Raw genomic sequence first — 25,939 nt, forward strand, 5'->3', positions numbered from 1 at the left:
ACGAGTTAATTAAAACATGCGAACAAGTTAATTAAAACGTGGGAACAAAGTAGTATTTTGTGGCCACAAATTAATTAAAATATGTGAATGAATTGTATCTTGTGGGCACACAATCTATGATTCCTCTGGGGCTCCGTAGATTAGGCTAACCAAAAATACGATATTTAGTCATTTAGTCAGATGTTGTTAGCATAACTTTTTGTAATTTGCAGTATTTCATGTTGTTTGTGTGAGATGTAATTTAAAATTTTCCCAGTTTACATAATTTTAAACGGCATTTTACCTCTTGTACTCTTCCCTCTATATACGGGTCATATTAGCAAGCTAACGTTAGCTTTGTCATTTAGCTCAGTTAGCTACTCAACAGTTGCACCTGGCAGTTGCTGGCTGTAAGTATTCAGTAACAACTAATCTCTATGTAATAATGTATCTCTATGTATGGGTTTTTTTTTTGTCTGTCTGTGTGTGTGTGTGTGTGTGTGTGTGTGTGTGTGTTTGCTTGTCTGTTAGCTACTCGAATCCATTCCATGACTCTTCACTGTGGGAGTTGTGTGACAGAGCACAGTAGATATGAAACGATCATACAGCTAAGAACAACACATATACTTCTTCACAACAGCTGCTCACTCTTCAGGAATGTGTGTAAGTGTGTGTGTGTGTGTGTGTGTGTGTGTGGTAGATGGAGGTATAAATGTCGGTGTGGAAGCACGTGTCTGTGCCATCAGATTAGCATAGAAAAACAAGAGTAAATACCAATTGTAATAATAGTAAAATAAACACAAAATACTTATCAAGCTCAGTAACACATATAACCCACTATCCAGGATTCTATATAAATAAATGAATAATACATTTAATACTGTCATCTTACAGGCCTGTCTGCACTCGTGCCAAACAGATATTAGTCATCTGCACCCAATTATTTCTCATTTCTGGGAAGCCTTGCCTACAATATGTATTGGCTCCTAGCTTGTTACCTGCTGCTTAGCAACATGGATGCTTGCTATGGGCACAAAGAGGTCATTCTTTCATTAAATAATATCAAACACTACTGACAACATAAAAATAGTATCTTTTTTGTTTCCTTTTGTTTTTGTTTAGTCATTGTATTGAGGCAGTGTCCATTATTTGACAAGTGTTGTCTGGAAATGGAATCACACCAGAAACTAGATAGAAGATAGCTCTAATGAAGTTTCACATAATTCATGCAGTGTTTTAAAATTCTGCCCATGTGCAGCGCGATAAAGAAAGGAAGTGAATCCTGGGACAACTTCACAGTCGTTTGATGCCCTATCTTATCTAGGCAGCGAGGCCTGAAGTGAATTCATATTGGAGGACAGAGAGATAGAGTGATGAGTCAGCCATGGCTCAGAGGGCTGCGACATATTACACCTATCATTTCACAGTGAGAGTGAATGAGGGGGGTGCAAGAAAGCTAAGGGTGCAAAACAGAGCGACACATAGTAACTCTACTACCTCTGGATAAATAGTTTCCCTGACTGCACATTGGAACTAGACAACAACTTAGTTACTCTACTGTGTTTTCTTTCTTGGCCTCCTTATGGGCTGTGTTTTAAATCATATACTAACGTACTGCCCACTACATACTCAATCAGTATGTACTGCATACTGCCTACTAAATGAACGCCATTACCAGCAGACTGTTCACACTGAAGTATACTCAAGCAATACATCTTCTCTGCATCATGACTGTATCAATCACAAAATTACCGGTCCGAGCTACCGTTGAATGAACATTGTTTATCGCAAATGTAAATGAACATTATCTCTTCCACTCAATGTAAAATTTTCAGTATTATTTTTAGGCAAATTAAAGAAAAAAGGGCAGCGGGGGACAATAAAGGCTATTGTTTGTGGTTCACATTTGATTTAAATAAGAATAAATAATTAAGGTAAAATAACTATTATGATCAAAGATGGACTGGGTAATGTTAGCAGCTACCGTCGATATACTTTATCGAGAAACAGAAGAGGAGGCTGCTGAGCTGAGAAAGTGACTGCAAGTGAGACGAGCCAGGAGGCGGAGGATGGAAAGGCGTTGTGGGTCCAGGAATTTCTCACGTACACAAAATCTACAAACTATCCAGTTGGAACGCATTACATACTCAATTTGACGTCATACTTAGTATAAAGAGTACGTTAGTATGCAATTCTGAACATCTTTAGCTTTCATATTTTGACATATTATAAGCTCAGGGATTTGATTTGATTGCTCAGAAGTGGATGTGTTTTAGTGAATCTTTGCAGAACCACAATCTGGAGCATCCACATAAAACTTCCTCATCCACCGCCTTGTTAAATCAGGAGGCGGAGAGCAAGAAAGATAGAATTAAAAGGTTGTTTTTTTAAAGGTTTTGCCAACATAATGACAAAACACACACCTTTGACCCATGATATTGCTGCACTAGCTACTACGACCTACGAGCTAACAAAGTCAGGAGCAGTTTGATATGATGGGATCGCCTCAAATCACATTTGATTGGATATTATAAACATAGTAAAACAATTAATGCAGCAACAAAGGATAAGTTGGATTTTTTTTCCTTGCATTAATTACTTTTTTGACATATTATAGCTTTACAAAGTTGTTACGTGAACGTGTTAGTAAACAGATACAGTAGTATTTATTTCTAGTCATATTTCTGGCCAATTGAGGAATGTAAGTCCAATAGTCACTCTCCTTTTAATTCTGTTTTGGTCTCCACCAGCTCCTGAGGGAAATATCTCTTTAGCTGCTAAATGCTCCACTATATTCACCAGCTAGCTACTAACTTTGTCTGTCTGCCGTTTGGTGCTGAGCAGGTAGCGTACAGTGGATTTTTCAGAGCTTTTTGCTGAAAACAGCTGTCTGCTGTGGCTGGAAATGAAGTTGATGAGAGCAGTGAGACTCAACCAAAACAGTGATGTTATGCGCCTTAAAACCAAAACAATGATCTGAAGGACACCAAAACTCTCCAAAGAGCTGAGGGGAACTGCAGAGTCAGGTGATACTTCTCTGTGGGTTCATCACTATGAGTGACCCCCTCACATTACATTGTCATTTTATCCATTGTTAAAATAAAAATATTGATTAGTGCAGCTTTAAAGCACTTCTAAAATCTCAAGTATTTCTCTATATCATTAAATATCTGTGACTGAATAAGCAACAATAAAAGTTAAAGTAAAAAAAACATTCTTGATTTGTTCATTTTTGATTGGTCTTTCTAAACACCTGATATTCACCTTTTTTCAAGAAAGTTCAAATCGGTCAGAAGAGCACAAACAGAAACACAAATAAGAAACTTTTAATGTCACATAACCAGAATCATTTTAACTTTGGCAGATATTGCTGTATTTATGTTGGACCAGAGCAAGAAGGTGGTGAAGAAAGTCAGTGTCTTAACACTCTGATCAATGGTGCAGTGTATCATTATCGTCAATATTTATTGTGTGTGTTTCTGTTTATTTTCTCCAGGTGGCCACAGAGTCTGAGCATTGTCTAATCAAGCGTGAACATGAGAAATGCATGGAGAGGATCATACTGCACAATCCCAGCGATGACCTTGACTTGGGTAAGTGAGGATGTTGTCCACGAGTATGGGTATGCATGTGTGTGTCTGCTTCTGCATCCTTCTGCGTGCATAATTTTCAAGCGGCAACCTCCGGGGCTGAAAAATTAAGCTAACATGGAAGTGCCAAAAACACTTCCAAAAGGCTGGCTCCAAAAGCGAATCAATCTCCATAAGCCCCCATGTTAAAATGGCCAACTTCACAGCAGAAATAAAGCCTGATACAAAAAACGGTTTTGGTCTCTTTAGCTAATTTCCCCCTCCATGACAACTGTACGGGGGATGAATTTTTTAGAACTCACCTGTTTAAATTATATTAAGGCTTAACGCTACACATACAGTAAATAAGGACGTGGTCACTTTGAGTGACAGGTTTCAGCAAACAGGCTTCAGTCGGCCCGCCTCAGCTCCACCCACGCTCCACATCTTTGCCCATTTTTGGATTAGCCAGGAGCAGGTGGAGTCAGGCACTGCCAAAATGGCGTCGACAGGAGCCACCACACTGAGCTTCACACTGGCTCCTCAGAAACCTATGGGTGACGTCACGGAGACTATATCCATATTTTTATACAGTCCATGATAATTTGGCATTAAGCCACCGGTTTTCATGCCTTTGCTGCTGTGATTAAATTGTTTATGTCTTGGGTTGTTCAGAAAACACAGAACTGCTGATGAACGTCATGCATCTCCTAAAAATCAAACTTTCCAGGAACAAAAAATACAGGCTTGTTTTTACACTGAACGATGGGGCATTTGTCAGTTTATCTAATCAGTTTTGTAAAGGTCATGTAAGGATGAGAGAAGAGTGCAGTTTTCTATCATGTACATAACCCCAAAAGGCAGCTTGCTATACAGCACAGGCAAGTATCCAGTGATGAACAGTTCACAAACCAAATGTCTGCCTGTAATGTCACGCTGAGCTGCTTTCGCATTTTTTCCAACAACACAGGAAACTTGGTATGTGATTTCTGGAAGCAATTATTTTCTTGGCTATGGACTGTGGTTTTCATTAGCAACTGCTGCAGGACTCCCACTGCTCAAAGGTTGCCCAACAGACTGCATCTCCCAGACTGCACTGTGACTCACGGCTTCGCTGACAGCCACCGGCTCCTTGAACAAAACATGACACATGAAAGATTTAGAGTGTAACATAACAATTTTAATGAGGAGAAGAGCTGTAGGTTCAGCTCGTTTTGGATCTGTAGATCTTAAAGGTCTGAACTGCAGTCTTCCTGTGTGCTACACAGCAAACTGCATGTGTGCTTTCAATGTGTTTTAAGTTTTTTGTATTTTTAAATCTTTTTACAATGTTACATGCCCTAAGGAAGGTTAGAGCCCAGGTTTGATTTATAAACAACTCATGTGCCTATTTTGTTTTCAGTTCACACTCACATTTATAGTTAAAATCAGGCATTCTGTTGCTATTTTATTTCCCCTATTCTTCTCTAACATGGGCATTTTTTTGTTTTTGTATTAACCTATACATTTTCATAACCATATAGTCACACATGTTGGCCTGCCTTGACCCTTTAACTAACCCTGTTTCCTCCTGTCCCTTTAAAAGGAACCATTCTGTGTTTCTGCTGACAGCAAATCGTTTAGGAAATAAAAAAACGCCTGGTTTGCAGAAATCTGACTTGGGGCTTGAGAAAAAGTAGAAAAGGGTAAAAGAAAAATGAGAACAGGGAAACAGTAAATAAGTAAAAAGAAAAGGAGAAATGTGGTGGTCTTTTTTAGCCTGTTCAGATGATTTTTCTTTTTTCTGACTTATTAAGATCCATTTCTAAAAGCATATTTCATGATTTATTTGTTATCAGATTTTTAATTGAGGTACTCTGGCCTCAGATTAGTCTGTAGGCCGCGTGAAATTGCTACATAATGATTTGCTGTCGGGTGCTGCAATCACCATCTAGCTGAATTTAGCTTGTGCAAAATGAATAGTTGATATACAGTGGCCTGCACAGTGTTTACTATTTCAGAACAAACTCATCTTCAGTCAACAGTTTCTCTAAAGCTAAATGAGAATGAATTTGATTGAAATTAGTGACATTATATTTGGACCTAAACGTGACTCTCACACAGAACAGGACACTTAGAGTGTTTTAAATTTTAAAATTACTAATCGGTTAATCAATTAGTCCATCGACAGAAACTTAATCTGCTGCTATTTTGATAATCGTTTAATTTTAAGTAATTTTTCAAGCAAAAACACAAAACATTCTCTGGTTCCAGCTTCTCCAATGTGAGCATTTGCTACTCTCCCTGTTTTATATCACTGTGAATTAAATAACTTTGTGCATTAAAGACAATTGATAATATCACCTTAGCCTTTAGGAAGTGGGCGTTTTTTCCACTATCTTCTGACATTTTACAGACCAACCAATTAATCAATTAATCAAGAAAATAATCAGCAGCAGCAGAGCAATGAAACTAGTTGCAGCCCTGCTTTAAGTTTCCCATTTGTAAGATTCTCACAAAAGTTATGGATCACATTTAGATGCAGATCTTTCCAGGAGCTTCATGACACTGTTTTCCTTTTAGATTAGTGTTTAAAGTTTAATAAAAAATGATGATGCTTGGTAGTATAGGAGAAATTATCTCTGATCAGTATTCTGCTACAGTTGCACCCCATGACTCAGAATACAAAATCAAATCAAAATCAAAAAAACAAATCCCACTCAGTCGTTCGATAAGATCAGCTTTAATGAGAAAACATTCATGTCTGTATGTGCCTTTGTGCTTCAGCTGCTGTGTTTGTTTTACTCAGTACCATGCATGTGCAGCATGCGTGTGGATACTATGCAGCCCAGTGAAGATTCAGTATACTGTGGGATCTTGTGTGAGATAGCCAAAGATGCAGACAGAGTGCTTTATTAAGCCGGTTACCTCTGTAGCTCACTGCGGCTCATTTGGCTCCGATTTGCCCTTTAAAAGGTAATTGGCTTCGTGTCCGGCTCACCAGACAGAACCAAAACAGATTAGAGAGCCAAGTAGAATAGAGAAAGGTCTGCAAACACACACACACACACACACACACACACACACACACATACATGTCCAGGAAGGAACACATGCACACAGATGCACCCACACTCAAAATGCATGTGTGTGAACACACATACAATCAGACTTGTACCTGCCTCTGCAGCACTATAAAACCACCCGAGCATAAACAATGTGGTAAAACCTAGAGAGATGGAGAGAGAAAAAGGGGCAGGGACGGGGAGGTGCTGAAGATAAAGGACGTGGAAGCAGAAAGAAAGAGAGCCCGAGAAATCAAAGCTGTGAGAGCAGCAGTGAAAATACAGGACATGAGATTTATAGTAAGCATGAGCTTAATGATTGAGGCAGGTGAATAGAAAGAGATCAAAACAAAACAAAAAACAGTACATGGAACTGGGTTAAGTAAGATTTAGTTTCAGCCTGTTCATGATAACAGATGGGTGGAAAGTATCAGATTAAATTGACATAAAACTGATGAAATTGATCACTGCAGTGATTTGCTAAACATTAATGTACAACAAGTCTAACACAAATGCCCTGCAGTAAATCCAACCTTAATGAAGGTTATCATGTTCAGTTTCTGTTTTAGAGAGGTATTGATTCAACTTTATTATCATTTTCAATCAGGTAAAACCAGATTAAATAACAGGTTAAACCAATAACAGAACACAAGGTTGGTTTATATGTGTATTTTTATTTTTGTTCCACTCTCCTAAAAGGTGTCAGCCCTACAGTGTTTACAGTATGTTTTGTGCTGTTTTTCTTCTGCCTGTGATGTAGCTGCTGAATCAGTGGTAGTAACAACAATCATTAGGTCATTTAGGCAGTGAGGTACTGTCAAGATGTGGGAGGACAGGTGAAACAGTTCTGCAGTAAATGACATTCTGATGAAATTGGTGCACTCATGGGTGTGTGTGTGTGTGTGTGTGTGTGTGTGTGTGTGTGTGTGTGTGTGTGTGTGTGTGTGTATGTGCCCATAGATAAATTATGATGTCAGCTGTAATAAAGAAATGTTAAATTAATGCTTTGTTTATTATTGAAATGACATTCACTGGTCAGCAGTAGGGGAGAGTAGGTGGCTGGTTGCTGTGAGGCTGCAGGGGGTTTTTGTCCCCTCTTTTCTCCAATTTTAAGGGTTTTTTTGTTGCACTTCCACAGGCTTTATTTTTTCCTTGGTTTTATTAATATTTTGTTAATAAATGCCACATTTTTTGCACTTACTTCTGCCTATCAACCTGCTTCTTCAACATCCCCTTTTTCCAGTGCCAAGCAATATCTTCTGCCCTTCATATTATATATGATATACTACAAGAAGAATGAAAGTGCACATAAGTTAAAGCAGCTATAATTGATATTTTTCTAATAACAATGTATCAAATGACAATGTGACAATGTGAAAACCCTTAATGATGAACCTACAGAGAATTATCACCTGAATCTGCAGGTCCTCTCAGCTTTACAGCACTTTATAGTGAGTTTCAGCTCATTGTTTAACTGTCTGGCTGTAACTTTATTGTTCTGGTTCACTCCCACAGCTAAGTGTTTTCATCAAAAAACCTCTAAAAACCAACCTGAGGATCTGAGTTGATACAAAAGTTGATACACTCATCTGAGTCAACTTCACTTTTGTCTCTCAGGCTTCACCACAGGTTGCTTTATCTTATTGGTGAAGGTTGTTGGGGCTGTATGCAACCTAAAAGGAGTACCTGCATACACTAGTCATGGTTGAAAAAGGCACTGACAACTTTGTTTTTCCGATAATATTTTTATACACGGTCAATATTCTCCTAAAAGACAATAGAACACACACACACACACACACACACACACACACACACACACTTCTGAAACCAAACATATGCCCTTGTGCTCAGCACCAAGAGACCAGCTGGTGAACATAGTGGAGCATTTAGCAGCTAAAGAGCCATATATTTCCCTCAGGAGCTGGTAGAGACCAAGAACAAACAGAGTGAATATTGGACTTACATTCATCAGGTGGCCAGAAACACTGTAAATGCTAGATTTGAGAAGAATCTTTAAGAAGAAAGAACTGCTGAAGTAGAAAATACACTGCACTTTTTGTCACATGAATGTCAAGTATTAGCACAGGCTAAGTAAAATTAAGTTTTAAAATGATCTGACTGAGATGGGTCAAGAGAGGTAATAAGATTTGAAAGCTGCTTCCATGTTAGTAATACTTTTGTCCATGTGGGTGTCGTGAAAATGCTAGATATGATTGGAAATTAAACTCTTACCCCCAATTCAATTACCTTAAATTTAATTTAATTCAGTTAAAGTCTATTCAGTTAGTGTCAGTATCATTTCCTCACCTTTATAACATCAGAAATGATGATAGGAGCTTCATACTGACCTCATTGTGTTTCTGTTTCTCTTGTTCTCTGCTCCTCAGTGTGTCCGTGGATGTGGGATAACCTGACCTGCTGGCAGGCGGCCAATGTTGGTGAAGTTGTGGTGGTCAACTGTCCAGAGCTCTTTCATGACTTCATGGGCCCCGACGATGGTGAGATTAGCTGTGTCTCTCATTTGATTTGATCTAATTTTTATTAAAAAAAATAATGTCATTCAGTTCAATTCAGCACAAGTCAGCGCAGGCATATTTTTTTACTTTCAGAGATGGGGAAGGTCAGTCGTAACTGTACTGAGGACGGCTGGACTGAACCTTTCCCTCACTATGTGGACGTCTGCTTCTTCTATGACAACACCACTAAACCTGTACAACCTCTTCTACGTCATCTAGATTTCCTTATACATTTATCACAGACAAACAGACATACATGACTAACCCTCTGTCTCCACCATGTATAGGACATGTACTACGCCTCAGTCAAAGCCCTGTACACCGTTGGCTACAGCACATCGCTGGTGTCTCTGACTACAGCCATGGTCATTCTCTGCAGATTCAGGTGAGCGTCACAATGTGGCCTCCAAAGTCAGGTTTCTCAAAATTTGTACATGATATGAAAATACATTTCATTTATGCTTGTTCCCAGAATTTTTGTTAACCATTTGAATCCTGCCGGCAAAAATTAAATCAAATTTAGCCCAAATGGAAATAAGAAAGAAAAGCAGTACGAGTGCCAAAATCCATGAAAATTAGCCATTTGTTTTACGCTAATCATTAACGCTAATAGTTCCTATATCCTTATTGGTCAATTGACAGAAAATTAATATTTTATTTTATTTTTCAAGCAAAAATGCCAAACATTCTCTAGTTCCAGCTTCTCCCTTTTATTTGCTGCGTCTGTCTTATGTGATAGTAACTAAATATCTTTCGTTTTGTTGTTGTTTGGACAAAATAAGCTATTTGAAAATGTCACTTTGGGCTCTCAGGTATTTTAATGGGCTTTTTTTTTTAATTTTTTTACTTTTTTCTCACATTTCCTAAACCAAACAATTAATCAAATAAACAAGAAACTAAATCAGCAGACTAATCGATAATGAAAACAATCAATAAGTTTGTTGCAGCCCTGCTGGCATTCTCCTCTATCTATATACATATACAGATGTGCTGTGTGTTGAACACCTTTGGATATACAGTCACAAAACCCAAACAATTTGAAATTGTGCAAAACTTTTTTTGGCAACACTTTACTATAAGTCCCTTTATTAAGCATGTATTGGAAATATAAACAATAAATGGTTTATAACACACTATTATGTGATTATAAGCAGATATAAGTATTTATTAATGTCTTTGTTAACCACAATAACTCTTCCTGTGGGAAGCCATATGTGGAGGCTGCTGTATAAACTGATAATGAATGACAATACAGTAAAACACAGTTGTAATAATATAAAATGTATCTTCATAGGAGAGATACTAACTGTTTGTTGACAAATACTGTACATTAATAAACACTTACAAATGTCTTTATATCTGCTTACAACTACATTAGTGTTTTATAAACCATTTATTAAATGTTTGTGCACTGCTTATAAAATAGGGGAACTTATTTAGTAAAATGATCTCTTTTTCATAAAAAATGCTCTGGAACATGTATAGTACCACTAACATGCCAAACTATAGCATTTCTGAGTAGCCTAACTTATTCTGAAAATACTCATTTATGGCATGCCGTATAGTGACTAAGCCTGTAAATAATGGGAGAGAAAAAACAAGCAAAATGAGCCAAGGGTACAGGGTTAAACACATCCAGCTGCATTAATTAATTTGCTTTGATGATCTTTTAAGAGTGAAAACAACATAAGATGTGATCTATTTTCTCTCTCTTCCCTCCAGGAAGCTCCACTGCACCAGGAACTTCATTCACATGAACCTGTTTGTGTCTTTCATCCTGAGAGCCATCTCAGTCTTCATCAAGGATGGTGTGCTGTATGCTCAGGAGGACAGCGACCACTGCTTCATACACACAGTCAGTAAAACTACTTATTTAGATACTAATACACAGTATCTGTGGCTGATAAAATACTTATTTACATATCAACAGGAAAGAAAACTGCTTGTTTTGTTATTAATGCTTATTATTTCATTAATTCAAATTTGAAGACGATAATTGCAAAATGAGGCCTTTATTATTCTAAATGATTCCTACTCGGACAAAATAATGGCTGGCAGGTTTTGAATCAGTAAAAGAAGTTTGTATTGGCAGTATTAAAATGTTTCAACATTAGTGGTTAATCGCTTCCACACAGCTTTATTAAAGGACTTCATCAAGTGCAGCCAATCATTTTACAAAGGAAAGCATGCATGTAAAATATGATCAGGCCCATTCTGTTTGAGACGTAAAGAGAGGCTTGTAGACAGGAGGGCTTGAAACACTTTTCCCCCAGTCTTTCCTGTTTGATATGCACCTTTGAAGGAACTTCAGTCACATGCAAATTTTACAAAAAGCAAACATGCTATTAGATGACTAATACTCCCTGATTACAAATGCAGAACAAGTTCTTAGCTTTTGTCTGGCAACAACACATTGCTCACTCTTGTTAAGCAGGCATGATAAATAAACCTAATTAGGTACGCTAATGGCTTCAGCAAGGCCAGTGGAAATCTTCTACTAGAGGCTCATTAACATATCAATGGGTACTTTGCCCTTTTTTTAAAACCTGCTGCTTTACCATTGTTGCTATGGCGATCACAGGTCACCATCGTGGTACCAGGAATCAGATCGGTGCTGTAATTGGTTGACCCCACTCATAATAACGACTCTTTAATTAACATGATGTCATTAGAGTAGAGTCCACCTGATATGTAGGTGTGTCTCTACTGCTGGCTGTGAAAACATTTTTAATCCACACATAGTTGCTAAATGCTACATTTTTCAGGTTATAGAAGCGTGTTGCAACACTGTCACTGACGACAACCTCTGTTTACACTGTCATTTACAGGAATAAGGACATTTGTCACTCTGACATTTATTGTCGTGTGCTTTTAAAAGAAAGACTGACCATTAAACGTGAATTTTACATTTGGAAGCTTCAACAAAATGCTTTTACTGTGGATAAAACAACCACCTATAAGTCAAGAACATATTTAAGAATATACCTTGAAGGTCTAACAAATGGCTGATGGCACCTTTAATATTCTTTCGGTACTTGTTTGATATTGTTGCAGAATTGGTGCTTGCTTGTAAGTTAGGTGATAAGAAATCCAGAGTGCTTCAAATACCATAAAATGATTGTCCAACATCAGCCATACAGATGTGAAATCCCTGATAAATAGATTTCCTTTTGCTCTACTAATACACTTCCCACTGTGTTTCCACGTGCAGGTGGCGTGTAAAGCAGTGATGGTTTTCTTCCATTACTGTGTCATGTCCAACTATTTCTGGCTCTTCATTGAAGGTCTGTATCTCTTCACTCTGCTGGTGGAGACTTTCTTTCCTGAGAGACGTTACTTCTACTGGTACAGCATTGTAGGATGGGGTGAGTATCGGTTGCTGCACGATTCAACCATTAATGCCACATCTTCAACTTTCAAAAGTCAACTTACATGTAACTTTTTTGAGTAAAGTTGATTTTTATTCTCAATTTTTTTTATGTTTAGAGGAATAGAGATAGGACAATGGGATATACTGTTGTATTTTGAACAAAACAGATAATCTGGATTCCTAAACAAACAGTATATGTTTATTTATTTGCCAAGGCCTTTGAGATTTCAGCCAAACTTTCCAGTAAATGTTTTTTAAATACCATAGTAAAATACAGCCGAAGTAGCAATACCATCTTGAGACAAACATTTTTTTCTCTGCTGATTAGATAACAGCTTGTAATAGTTATCTTTTATCTGATCTTTATATAGATAAATACAGCGTAAACAGGGTTACAGCCACAAAAATACATATCTGTTGTTACAGTACATGTTGGCATTGACAAAAGCATGACTGGACTAATGAGAAGTACTGTAATTATGCAAATCTATGACAGTATTAATATGACAATTGCATTTTTTCTCCAATGTATTAATGATTACTGTTATTACAGGAACTCCCACCATTTGCGTCACTGTCTGGGCAGTTCTGAGGCTCCACTTTCATGACACTGGGTATAATTCCTCTTCCAACTTTAGATTTACCCTCAGAAAAAGGACAATACATCATGTAATGAGTTTAAGCAACCAAACAACATTCAGAATTATTAGACAGATTTTTCTAAGTAGGTTAAATCATAATTTTAAATCCTCCTCTCCCGTCCGATCCTCCACCCCCCTTACTCTGCAAATGGCCACTTGATTGATGTATTGTATGGTGCTGTGTATTACCAAGTGTTGAGAGAAAGTGAAGGAGAGCATGTTGAATGGTCATTGAAATGCACCTTTCTCTTCCTCCAGATGCTGGGATACAAATGAGAACACTGCCCTCTGGTGGGTGATCAAAGGACCAGTTGTGGCCTCCATTATGGTATGACAGATGCTGATTTGTTCATTCTGTGTTTTTTGTGTATTCGTTTTTACACATGCTCAGCCAATGCTTAACTGACTGGAATGTAAATTATGATAACTCCTCCAGATATATGTTATTTGTGTTTTGTTTTTCTCAGATCAATTTTGTCCTCTTCATTGGAATAATCATCATCCTGGTCCAGAAGCTGCAGTCCCCTGATATCGGAGGGAACGAATCAAGCATTTACCTGTAAGTTACAATCAGCAAATTCGCTAACACCATTGTTGTAGGTTGAAACTGTGTGTATAAAAAAATTGTACATAAAAAGTGAAAAAGTGAATTAACATGATTTTAAGATCTCTAGTACACTGTGCACATGAAGAACCCTGCAGCTTAAAGAAATGTGATTCACTTTTGCTTAAAGGATAAGGCTGGGGATACTCTATACTTTTCTTATTGTCAACATGAGAATATCAAAACCAAAAATGAATTGATCCTACTTACAAGTATTGCCTGTGTAGCCAAAGCCTGATATAGCGTATTCCTCTGTGCCATAGCTCCATTGTTGTCTAAAAAATATTAAAAACACATAAGTGGGCGACACTGTTGCACTGGGTGACTTCATAATGATGAACATGGGCACTGTAGTTTAATTTGAGTCAATTCCACATACACCGTCCTGCTGCTGTAAATACTCGCTAGAGCACCAAATGCATATTAATCCTCAGCTGAATAGTCCCCAACAAATTCACTATTTCCTCCTGTTTGAGTAACGTTCACAAAAAAACACAGTGCCAGGAAAGTATTGAGCCTTTTTTTTTTATGAAACTATATATTTGTGACCTGATTTTAAAGATTTACAGTAAGAACAAATAGGTTTGGGACTACTACAGGATACTACAGGACAAATTGTTGGCTCTGGTGTTTTCATAGGATTTGTTGACGATAAGAAAAATATAGAATAACACCAGCGTTTTCCTTTAATCAGACACTACATGACACCCTAGACACAAGATGAAAATTAGCCTTTTTGGTCAACTCTGGCCTACTGTTTTTTTTCTGTGGATCAGTGGGCAGTGTCCCTTTAAATGCACTATTTAATACTTTAAAAAAAGAACAGAAGAACATTTTTACTCAGAAACCATGCATTATAAATGTTTTATTTATTTATTTTCAAATTTCTATCCTTAAACCTTTGATGTATCCTCTTAGACACTTTTCAGAATATATTAATTTGTTGTACCTGTTGGCAGGAAGCTTGAGCCTCATTATGGAGTTGTACTGTAGCCAGACATCACTCCTGTTCTGCTCCCACAGGATGGTGTCTTTTGAGGCCCTGCAGATAATGTCATTCTCATCTGTTGCTGAGACCTGTGCGTGCGTGACCAAGTGTGAAGATATGTGTGTGTGTGTGTGTGTGTGTGTGTGTGTGTGTGTGTGTGTGTGTGTGTGACTGAGACTGTGTGTCTGTGTCCCTAAAGACATTGTCTTTGTTGTATTGTTGTGTTGTCTTTGTGCTGTGTAGCAGCTGTGCTCAGAAATGCTTCAGTGAGCCCACACAGGCTGTTCAGCATTCGTGCAGGATGTCAGAACTATCCACCATCACACTGTAAGTGCGTGTGTGTGTGTGTGTGTGTGTGTGTGTGTGTGTGTGTGTGTGTATGTGTGTTTGTCCGCCTACACATGTGTTTGTTTGTGTGTGTCTGTCTTGTGTCGACTGCATGTGTGTTTATGCGTGACTGTGTGTGTTTTACACCAGGGGTTCTTAAAGGTGGTCTTAACTCCCAAATGCATACTCTCTCTCTCACACACAAATGCACACACGTTTGTACTTCTGTACTTGTGAGGACCCTCACTGACCTAATGCATCCTCTAGCCCCTAACATTACACATCACAGCTACATGTCTAACCCCAAACCTTACCCTAACCTGAACCTTAAAACCAAACAGCCCTTTGAAGGTCCAGCTCACAAGATAGTCCTCACAAAGATAGACATGCAACTGCACACAAACACACACAGAGTATAATGGTTTTGTTCTGCTCCTTAAGGACCCCTGGGGGGTCACTGAACTGCACTGTAAAAACCACTGTGTTGCACACTTGTGTCTCATTATTTTAAGGTGTCATTTGTCGTGCGTTTCTGTGTATTTCCATTCCTTATGTGTAGGTATGTCAGACGCTATGTTTTGCTGCATGATACATGCTGCAGAGATAAGGACACAAATAAAACTGTATGTGACTAAAGGGGTAGATTGCACATCATTTGTGTCTTGTCTCAGTCTCAATCTTGTGATGATTTTCACCTAACAATAGTTTAGTACAGTAAATCTAACCTCAGTCTTAAAGGATAAGGATAAGGTTGATGTTATTTTATATTTTTCTTATTGTCAACAAATCCCATAAAAGGTCAAAACCACAACAATGTACAACAGTCACTCAATACCTTCTGACTTCCCTACCTTGTCTATAATAGTACATAATATCTGTCTGCTACTTCAGCATCACACCATGGATTTATCGATACACAGCACAGTTAGACTGCTGATATTTCACAGCCATGGTCGGGGCCATAGATTCTAACTTGCACAAACCTCAGTCAGATAAAGGATCAATGAGTCAGGCAGACTAGACCAACATATTCAACTAAACAACCCCTCTGCCCCTGCACTCTCTCTGCTATTAGGGGATTGGGGGGGGGGGGGGGCAGGTTAACAAGGGGGACGCATTTTGGTCATTTTGCTAATAAGGAGGATGGCATCCCCCCTCAAATCGCCTCCTGAGCAGTACGGTGTATGTGGGATTGACTCAACAGTGCCCAGGATCATCATAATGAAGGAAAATGTCACCCAGTGCAATGATGTGGTTCATTTATGTGTTTTTAATAGTTTTTGGACAACAATGGAGCTCTATGGCATAGCCGAATAAGATATATCACAGGTTACACAGACAATATGAGGGTCAATTCATTGTTGGTTTTGGTCTTTTCATGGGATTTGTTAACAATAAGAAAAATAAAGAATATCTCTAGCCTTATCCTTAAATGCGGACACTAAAAATAATCATAGAATTGTGACTGAGCCTGCATTTTAAACAACATTGATGCCTTGATTGAACATGAACGTTAAGAGGCATTATTTTATTTTTAAACTTGTGGCTTGACTAAAAATTTGTGTCATAACATTGCATCAGTAGCTCTGTTCTTGCATCACATCCACTGACCAGAACCAGTAAAACATGACTTTGATTTGTGTTGGACGTACACTTGACTCTTATTAAACTGTGTGTGTGTGTGTGTGTGTGTGTGTGTGTGTGTGTGTGTGTGTGTGTGTGTGTGTAAAGGCGTCTGGCGCGCTCCACCCTCCTCCTCATCCCCCTGTTTGGTATTCACTACACTGTGTTTGCCTTCTCACCTGAAGATGTCAGCAAGAGGGAAAGATTGGTCTTTGAACTGGGACTTGGATCCTTCCAGGTATGCTTTTACAGCTCTTACAGCTCCTCGAATGCCCGGTTTCAATTAAAGAGAAATACCAGATGATGAATGAGAGAACATAATGGGATAATAAATCATCTGAGTATACAAGATACAAAGAGGCTCTTTAGGAGAGTGATATTCAAACCTAGTCTTCTGCCCTCACTATCCACAGCTATGCAGCGAGCTAAACACACTTCCGGAAAAGAAGTTTTTACTGGAAGCAATTGTGAAACTATGAAAACAATATTGGACAACAAATTTAGCGATAGTGAAACCAGAAGCAGATGAGATGCCATAAACAAGAGTTAAAGCTACTGTAAAAAATAATTAGTGTAGCAACAGCGAAACTGGATTTACGAAAGTATAGACTAGCTGTCAAATTAGGGACATTGTCTCCAGTAACAAACAAAGTATCACCAGTGAAGATTAGCCTTAAGTCCCCATAGAAACTAAGACACAGTAATTCATCTAGAAAACACAGTAATATGTGGTGTCTGAAATCACTCCCTTGTTCACTCATTCACTACTCCTATAATAGACACTCAATAGTTTACTCTGTGTGAGCGGTCTAGAATTGCAGTAAATTGAGCTTTCAGACATTTATTAATCATCATCATTTTGTGTTATAACTGACAGGTATAGAGTCATTTTGCATCTAGAAAATGTGATGCATTGGATTGTGGGATTGTTAGCAGAAAGTGTGCATGCCATGTTAGCCCCACAGTAATCAACAGTTAGTCAGAATGTTGTGTTAGCAACACATTAGCCTCAAATAGCTAGTAGTGGCTAGCTTAGTTTTTATTTTATTTTGTTTTTGTTGTTATTCATTCCCCCTTTAGTACCAGGGAAACAAAGAAATCTTCATTATAAAAATATAACTGAACTGTTTTAAAGTCATTCAGCCATTCAATACACTGTCTTTGAATGAGCATAAATTCAATCATACATATTAAACAACCTTTAATGTAACCTTCTTTCACATGAAAAAGATTTTTTTTTTGAAAAATGACTGCTTCAAAAGCCCGTTGAGCCTGCTGTACAACAAATACAAATAACTAACACAAAATTTAGCCAGCGCAAAATTGATGCAACACAACAGATAAACATCGGCCACTGCCATCAGTGAATGTCATCCTATTTGCCAATAGGCCGATAGCAGTCAACAAGACCAATATATACAGATACATCTGTGTATCCCTAGTATCGACACTTCTGCATCCATAGAAAATGCTAAACAAATCTTTAGAGAGAAATATAAACTTTCTCTTGAACAGCAGCTCCATACTCTTTCATATGTTACAGACCAGTAGACATGACATGCAGTTTACTGATGACACATTACAATTCCTGGATACTAAGTACAGTTACCTCTTTCTGCCTTTCAGAGCTGTCAGCACCCGTTAATTTGTAGTATAGCTTTTAATAGGAATATCTCAACATGCCTGCAGTCAGACTCTGATATGTCTTTAGCCTTTGCTGATAAGGATGCAGTAAAAATTAAAGCATATTTTCATCTCAAGCTGTTTTTCTCTCTATTTGTTGTCTCTATTCTCTTCCTCAGGGCTTTGTTGTAGCTGTGCTCTACTGTTTCCTCAATGGAGAGGTAAGCTTTTGTCCCTATTCAAAAACACATTCACTGTGATTTTAATTAATTTTAATCAACATCTTGTTTTTCTGACGCGTATTGATGCCAGAAATGCTCTTATTTTTGACGTACATAGCACATGAGCATATTTTGGATGGACATCTCTAAATATGTGTACCTATTATTAGACAAAACACTAACATATATAGTTATACACACTTACACTTAATTATTTATTATAGCACAATATAATTTAAATGTAAGCAAATATAAGGACATTTTAAGTGTTTATTCATGTATTTGTCAACAATTACAACTTCTCCTATAAAGCAAATGTATCTGGCGTTAATAAATGAATGATAACACACTATAACGTAATCACATTTAATGATATACAATTTAACAAATGAACAAATTCTTACAGCATGTTATAAAATATATTATACTATTTATACACATGTGCAAATTATTCACAGACGGGTTTAAAACTGTTTATAAATGTGTTCACGCCACTTACTAGATTTTCTCTAGTGCTTTTAGTCACAACTTGTGGCCTTCATCAGTTAATGAAGTTTTCTCAGTTGTCATAGAGAGTGAAGAAAATGTATTTATTAAGAAATAAATACATAATTAATAAATATAATTATAAAAGGTGCTTCATTAATAAATACAACAAATTAATTAAATTCATGTAATATATAATAAATACAAAATTTTGTATACTCATGTAAATTAGAAAATCAAAACTTTTACATGAGGGAACAACAACAATACTTTTATTCAGCCATAACTAAGGCAGGCTACTGTGTGTGTGTGTGTGTGTGTGTGTGTGTGTGTGTGTTTGAATTACATCCTTTGTCTCATAGTGCAACACAGAACATACAATACATGTATATAAATTTGTCTGTAAGGCCTCGCTTACTAATGGAAAAATGGCATCAGCTCTCAAATTAATTAAAAGCAATAAACAAACAAAACATACAGTATAGGTCTGCTGAAAAAAACTGGCCCATGGCCTAATTGCTGACCTCTGACGTGTCTTAAAGTGTTACCCACACAACTTTAGCGTACTGTACCTTTTCATGGAGCTGGTACAGCTTAAAGTTCATTAAAAATGACCTTGTGAAGTTTCTCCCTGAAGGTGCAGTCGGAGATCAAGAGGAAATGGCGCAGCTGGACAGTGAACAGGTACTTTGCTGTGGACCTGAAGCAGCAAAGGCACCCTTCGTTGGCGAGCAGTGGAGTGAACGGCGGGACTCAGCTGTCGATCCTCAGCAAGAGCAGCTCCCAGATACGCATGTCCAGCCCACTGGCGGAGAACGCCAACATCAGCCTCCCGACCTGAGCGTCTGATTGACAGGAGTCAACTTCAAGGTGCCGTTCCACTTATGTACATCCAGACCAACCAGAACAGACCAAAGTGGCCCCTCACACCTCTTATATTTTGTAGATTGGCCTTTAGAAAACGAGGTATTTCTGAAAGCATTTACTGGAGATTCATTAGAGGTGCATAGCTGGGTTTATAATTTCATTTGACTATACAATATAATTGAATTTGAGTATTTTAGTTGGCTCTGTAGATTGAGATCTTTTATGATTAATGACACACTTAATATTTTTACAGACAACTCAAATTCCACTCCATCAATTAAAACATAAGCGAGATATTAGAAATTCCCTTCCTTCCCTTCCTTCCCTTTATTTTAAATGTAGCCCCTGTTACTGTTTTATTTATTTAGTTAGTGCCAAAAACAGTACTAGTTGTTAAAAAAAACAAAAAAACAATAGTTAAACATGAAATGTAGGGGTCATATTCGGCTGTTGGTGTGTAAAGTAAATGTGCTTCAAAGTGCCGTACAGGTTGCCTGACTGATCTCAGTCCAAAGTTAAATAACAACCAAACGTTCGCCTTGCTTGTACAAATGCTCATTGTTTAAATGTTTCACCTTAAATTTAAACATTTTTCTACAATCAGCCGTAAGTACAGAGTATGTCAAAAGATATATAGGGAGAAAAAAAAACTCATGGACTTTGTAAATAGTTACTTTTGATGTCTAGATCAGAATTTCTTTCTTTTGCATATTGCAGTATTGTAATGACCTTTTCAAATAAAAGGAACTGGAGCCCAAATCTGTAGACTGCATCACATATCCTGAGGACCCAGATGATCCTGCCCACTATATTCTGAACTATTTGTTTGTATTAAATAAACACACACAGTATATATAAGAACATAGTGCCAAAATGAATGAGCACTATAGGGCAATGGTTCCCAACCTGGGAGTCACAAGATGAATCTGACGGGTCAAGACCTGTAAGATACAACAAGTTACAACATTTTTCTGCTACAATAAATTATGTTTATTTTTATTTTACCTTTTTTCCCAGTCATCTTCAGGCTTCTAAAAATATTCAAATTAAACCATTTGAAAAGCTTGAAGTGCTCACAGCTTTTGTTAGAGGGGGTTTTGTGAGGGGGTTGTGCGTTGACTTTGTATTGTTTTAAAGGGTCACAAGACAGGTTGGGAACCACTGCTGTAGAGGATAGCACCATATATGAGGGAGTACAAAATTTGATTTAAAAATGTTTTAAAAAGACTTCAAATCTACACTCTGAACTGATTTATCCATTCCTCACAGCTAGTGTCAGTGAGCCTTTAGTTATGCTACAGTAGTTTCCTCCAGTTGGTTTTCAGTCATATTCTTGCAGACTGTGAACATAAACAGTACATGTGCCATTCAGTGGATGCTTTTATCCAGAGCTCCTCATAGTGCCATGAGTTTACAGTACATGTACAGCATTTTATTGTAGGCCTTGAGATTCAAACCCTCAACATGATCTTAAAGATAACAGGACTCTTTGTCTTGCTCTCTTTTCCCTGAGCCTCAACCCATCATGCCATATTAAAGCACTCTTAATTTTAACTTTATGAATTAATCATCTCCTACTCTCATATTCCAAAGTGCCTAGTCAGTCACAAATAGCTATCACTTTTATTTGCAGTACAATGAACAGATATCTTAAAGGTGTAGTAAGAGATATTTCCTGCAAAGAATGTACAGAGTAGTGTGTTTTATTGTGGATCACTTTCCAAAGTAATGCTTTTTTAATTGTGTGCTACAAAAAAAGAAAACTGTTTTGCTCATTTATTGTTGAAATTCTTCTTTTTCTCTTTTTCTTACACATAAAGTGAAAAGAGTCCTGCTGTGTTCTTTGTCTTTTTAATCATGATGGGTTTGACAGGACTTGAGTAATAACGCTACATAATTGCTGCTTTATTTAGCATCTTGGTTACAACTATCATCTATTCAAGATAATTGCTAGTCCTTTTTAATTCAGCACCAACGTCGAACACATTAAACAGCTTCAAAACCGAAACAATACATGTTGTCAACACAAAATGCTTTAATGTGATGAGTGTTGCCCGTTTTCTCTTTCTGTCTTTTTGTTTGTGCACAAACAAGCTAACAAACAATAACTGTCCAGATGGGGAAATCATGTAATAAGATGAAATGTGAAATGATGTGTACAGGAGGATTTATCCACAATATTTACTCAAGATATTTATTTTTTGTACTGTCGTCTGAGTGGATTACAAGAATGTAGTAACTTTAAACAATGAATTGACGATGTCTTTGAACAGAAAAGGATGTATATTTATTTTCCACAAACCAGTGTCATGTGAAAATGACTCATTGTATAGTATACATGCTTTCTTACATGCAATTTAGTTGTATGCCTGATGTATGATTTCATTACATTGGTTGATGTTAATAATAACTTTATTTATATAGCAAAGGGATGACCTCAGTTTTAGTATCATTAAGCTGGAGAAAGTTTTCAGACATCCAACTTTTGTCTGCTAAGCATTTATGAAGGGTTTGTAGGCTGGTTTTGTCATTAGGTTTGACTGGCAGGTAGAGTTGCGTGTCGTAGGGTTAGAGATGGAACTGAATGTTATGGTTTCGTATGATTTCACCCAGGAGGTCATTGCTCACTCTCAGGAAGGCAGTGTCTGTGCTGTGAAAGGCACGGAAACTTGATTGACATTTTTCAAAATGATTGTTATTACTGAGATTAGCGATCAGCTGGTGGAATACAACTTTTTTTTCTTTCTTTGGTCTGTAGTTGTTAAGAGCTGTGGGGTCTATTTTAAAACAGCAGTTTTAAAACGGCAGTTTTAAAATATGTGGGAAAAGACCCAGAGTTCAGGGAGCTGTTAACAATAGACAAAATATAAGGGCCAATGGTGGGGAGAACCTCCTTCAAAAATTAAACTGGTAAAACGTCCAAGGGGCAGGTAGAGGACTTCATGTTATTGATTATTTCAGCAGAGTTTCTAGGGAAATTTGGTTGAAGGAGGAGAGGTAGCCAATAGATGGGCTTGGGATGGGTTCTACTAATCTCCTAGATTTAGGAGCTCCCACAACAGGTTGACTGCTGTTGAATGTTGATCTGTTGGAATCAACTTTGTTTTTAAAATGGGTTAAAAACCAGTTACAAAGTTTGGGAGAAGCGTACCTGTCAGAGTCTTGAGGGGCACCAACAACACGATCAATAGTCCTAAACAGGATTCTAGAATTAATGGCAGTTGCTAGAGATTAGAGTGGAGAAATAGTTCGCTCTTGCATCTTTAACTGCAGCATTATAATCCCTCACACAAGTTTTAAGATTTGGTGGAACACCTGTAATTTAGTGGATTTCCACTTGTTCAGTTTTTCTGGGCTGTCTTCTAAGCTTACCTTTCTTGGTCAAAGTGCCATAAATGTAGTGCCATAACTGGTGACAGAGGGAGATGTGTGCCACAATGTCACATTTCTGATTTTAAAGAAAACAAAATCACTCACGGACCATTGCTGTCCAAAGCTGCAGAGGATATTGTGAGAGATAAAACACAGATATAACCTCAAAAAAGCAAGATAAAACATACACACTACTGAAGAGATGCATCAGTTTTATGCATCAGCTCAGCTGCTTTTGGACGAAACAGTGGACAGTGGACTGTGAGACAAAATACTATCAAGTGAACTAGAGACAGAGGCAGAATAGTTTTTATTAATTAGGATAAAAGATAAAACATATAAGTGTGTATGAGGGTGTGATAAAACCACTCTGCTGCTGCTTACGTGTTCACCAGCCGTCACTCTGAGTCTAAATCAGCTCAGATGGAAACGACCATGTCTCAAAGCTGTTAGCATCTGTGAAGAGTAGAAAACTCCTTATTTGACCATGTCTGTGCTGTATATTTGTCTGCCACAAGGTGGCAGCCAAGTGTTAGAGTTTTAGTTTGATAGTTTAAATGAGAGGGAAGTTTAATCTGCATTGATTTGCTTTTTGAGCCTTGTACTTTGGATTTTGGATGAAATAGGGGTAGGGTGGGGCATTGAGGCACTTATATGCCACATGCTTAACATTATTCATATTTATTCATATCTATTATTTGTCATTTTTCTTTACACAAATCAGCAAACAAGCCTATAAATTAGATCAAAATGAGGCCTGATGTGTAACACTTAAACAGCTATAAATTGGTGATTTTGTTATAGTAGGCCTACCCCCTTTCAGTCCCCAAATTTCCTTCCTGCTCACTTTATCTTCAAAACAAACTGTGAACTGTTTCAAAACATTTACTGATATGGGAGGAAATTTGGAGAATTGGAGGCTATAACAAAATCAGGCAGTGTAACTTAGTTTTGGCTAAAGCTAACCACACCTCCCCTCACTAGGGTTGCCAACCGTCCCGTAAAATACGTAATCGTCCCGTAATTGGAAACTAAAAGAATTGTTAAACTGATATGGGACACGCTTTAGTTCTGTATTTTTGAGAATCAAATCAATGCAAGTCTATGGGAGAGAAATATTACAGTTTAGACTATTAAGACAGGGCTATTTGTATGAGACAGAAGGAAACCCTCCTGCTCTGTTATCCCTCAGCCTCTCTGTCATGTTATGTTCCACTACCCAAACAGAGAAGCCGGGGAGGCGCGTAGAAACAGCTGTTTGCAGCGCTCTTTCTCTGGCTCTCCCTCCTTGACTGTCCCTTCACTTCTTTGACGTTAAGCGTTGTTTTGTTGGGAATCAATCATGCCGAATTTAGCTTAAGATCCTCTTTATTTATAAAACATCTAAAAGAAGCGACTTCACTACGTGAGTGCCTTTGAACATCAACAGGAAATGAAACTGTAGGATTTATGAATGAAGTTTGGTGACTAAGGCTGAAAACACTGCTCTTACCAAACAGTGTCTCATACAGATTTCAGGTTATACAACACCACCTCCCCATTCCGTATTTCCATTTCAGGAAGTTGGCAACCCTACCCCTCACACACCTCTTCTTACAGTTAGTTAAGCATTACAGTAACACACTATTCAATGTGTCAAAGAAACGCCCTTGATGTTTTCTTAAAGCAATCTGACATTTTGTGAGAGTTATCTAGATGAGTTGATACCACTTTCATGTCTCTATGCTAAATATGACGCTACAGCCAGCAGCTGGTTAGCTTAGCTTAGCACAAAGACTGGAAGCATAGGGAAACAGTTAGCCTGACTCTGGGAAACTCTTCTGAAGCTCACTTAACTCCCTGTGAAACCGCAACACGTCGTTTTTGCAATTCGGTCTTTGTACAGATTAAGCAAAAGATATATATAATTTGTCAATTTATACTAGCTGATATCTGTTAGCAAGCTGTTTTCCCCTAGCTAGTGGATAAAACAGATAGCTAGTAGATCTTAGCTAACTAATAGCTAGCTTATATCTACTAGCTAGCTGTTCCCATCTATAGTTATTAGATAAAACAGCTAGCTAAGATGGACTAGCTAGCCGTTTCCCTAATTTGCAGACTTTGTGGTATCAATCTTCTCTTCTAATTCTTGACAAAAAAGTGTATTTCTCAAAATGTCAAACTATTCCTTTAAATGTAACTATTCTTAGTGTTGCATATCTGTGTTTAGATGCCTTTTCTTTGGTGGTTGTGCGTGTTGAGCCAATTTTATCAAATGTTGAGTGTATGTGTGCGAGTTCTACTGATTGCCAATTAATTTTTGAATGTACCGATGTTGCTCAGCTGCTCTTAAATGTCGCCTGCTATCAATTTGCCATGGTGTACAAATGATGTCTTTTCTTGATCCAGTACACTGTATGCATATTTTAGGCACACAGGTGGACCTCTTGACAAAGACCTGTAATGTTTGTGACCGTGTTTTTGTATGTTTATGTAACTGTTTTCAGAGTGCGAGTATGTTTGAAAGTTGGAGAGAGTGTATTCTGTGCACATGTAATGACAAGCATTCATGAGGATAAAAGTAACTTAAATGTCAAAAGAATATCTATAAACCCAGTGTGTCATGTGTAACATGCGTTCTAGTGTCATTCCCAGTTGTGTAAATTTGACTGCAAAATAAATCTTATCTGTGGTAAATTGTTGTATTTTGTGGAGATTGTGATTTAT

The 25,939-nt window shown here is 37.6% G+C and overlaps 1 protein-coding gene across 7 annotated transcripts in view; it reads left to right on the forward strand.

Moving 5' to 3' along the window:
* The window catches only part of adcyap1r1a (adenylate cyclase activating polypeptide 1a (pituitary) receptor type I), a 33,412-nt gene extending 7,495 nt beyond the window's left edge, over nt 1-25,917 (forward strand). For 2 of the 7 annotated variants that reach the window (XM_044218848.1, XM_044218847.1), the window contains exons 3-15: nt 3,476-3,572; nt 8,983-9,093; nt 9,205-9,305; nt 9,399-9,496; nt 10,834-10,966; nt 12,323-12,476; nt 13,035-13,095; nt 13,381-13,450; nt 13,590-13,681; nt 14,958-15,041; nt 16,773-16,902; nt 18,467-18,508; nt 19,619-25,917. In XM_044218848.1, the coding sequence (XP_044074783.1) occupies nt 3,476-3,572; nt 8,983-9,093; nt 9,205-9,305; nt 9,399-9,496; nt 10,834-10,966; nt 12,323-12,476; nt 13,035-13,095; nt 13,381-13,450; nt 13,590-13,681; nt 14,958-15,041; nt 16,773-16,902; nt 18,467-18,508; nt 19,619-19,843 (1,398 nt within the window). In that variant the 3' untranslated portion in view covers nt 19,844-25,917. The remainder of the gene's footprint in view (nt 1-3,475; nt 3,573-8,982; nt 9,094-9,204; nt 9,306-9,398; nt 9,497-10,833; nt 10,967-12,322; nt 12,477-13,034; nt 13,096-13,380; nt 13,451-13,589; nt 13,682-14,957; nt 15,042-16,772; nt 16,903-18,466; nt 18,509-19,618) is intronic. The other 5 variants (XM_044218849.1, XM_044218851.1, XM_044218850.1 and 2 more) reach the window with 5 other exon arrangements.
* Nucleotides 25,918-25,939: the final 22 nt, after the last annotated feature.

This window comes from Siniperca chuatsi, linkage group LG13, assembly GCF_020085105.1.
Source record: "Siniperca chuatsi isolate FFG_IHB_CAS linkage group LG13, ASM2008510v1, whole genome shotgun sequence".
Classification (NCBI taxonomy): Eukaryota; Metazoa; Chordata; class Actinopteri; order Centrarchiformes; family Sinipercidae; genus Siniperca; species Siniperca chuatsi.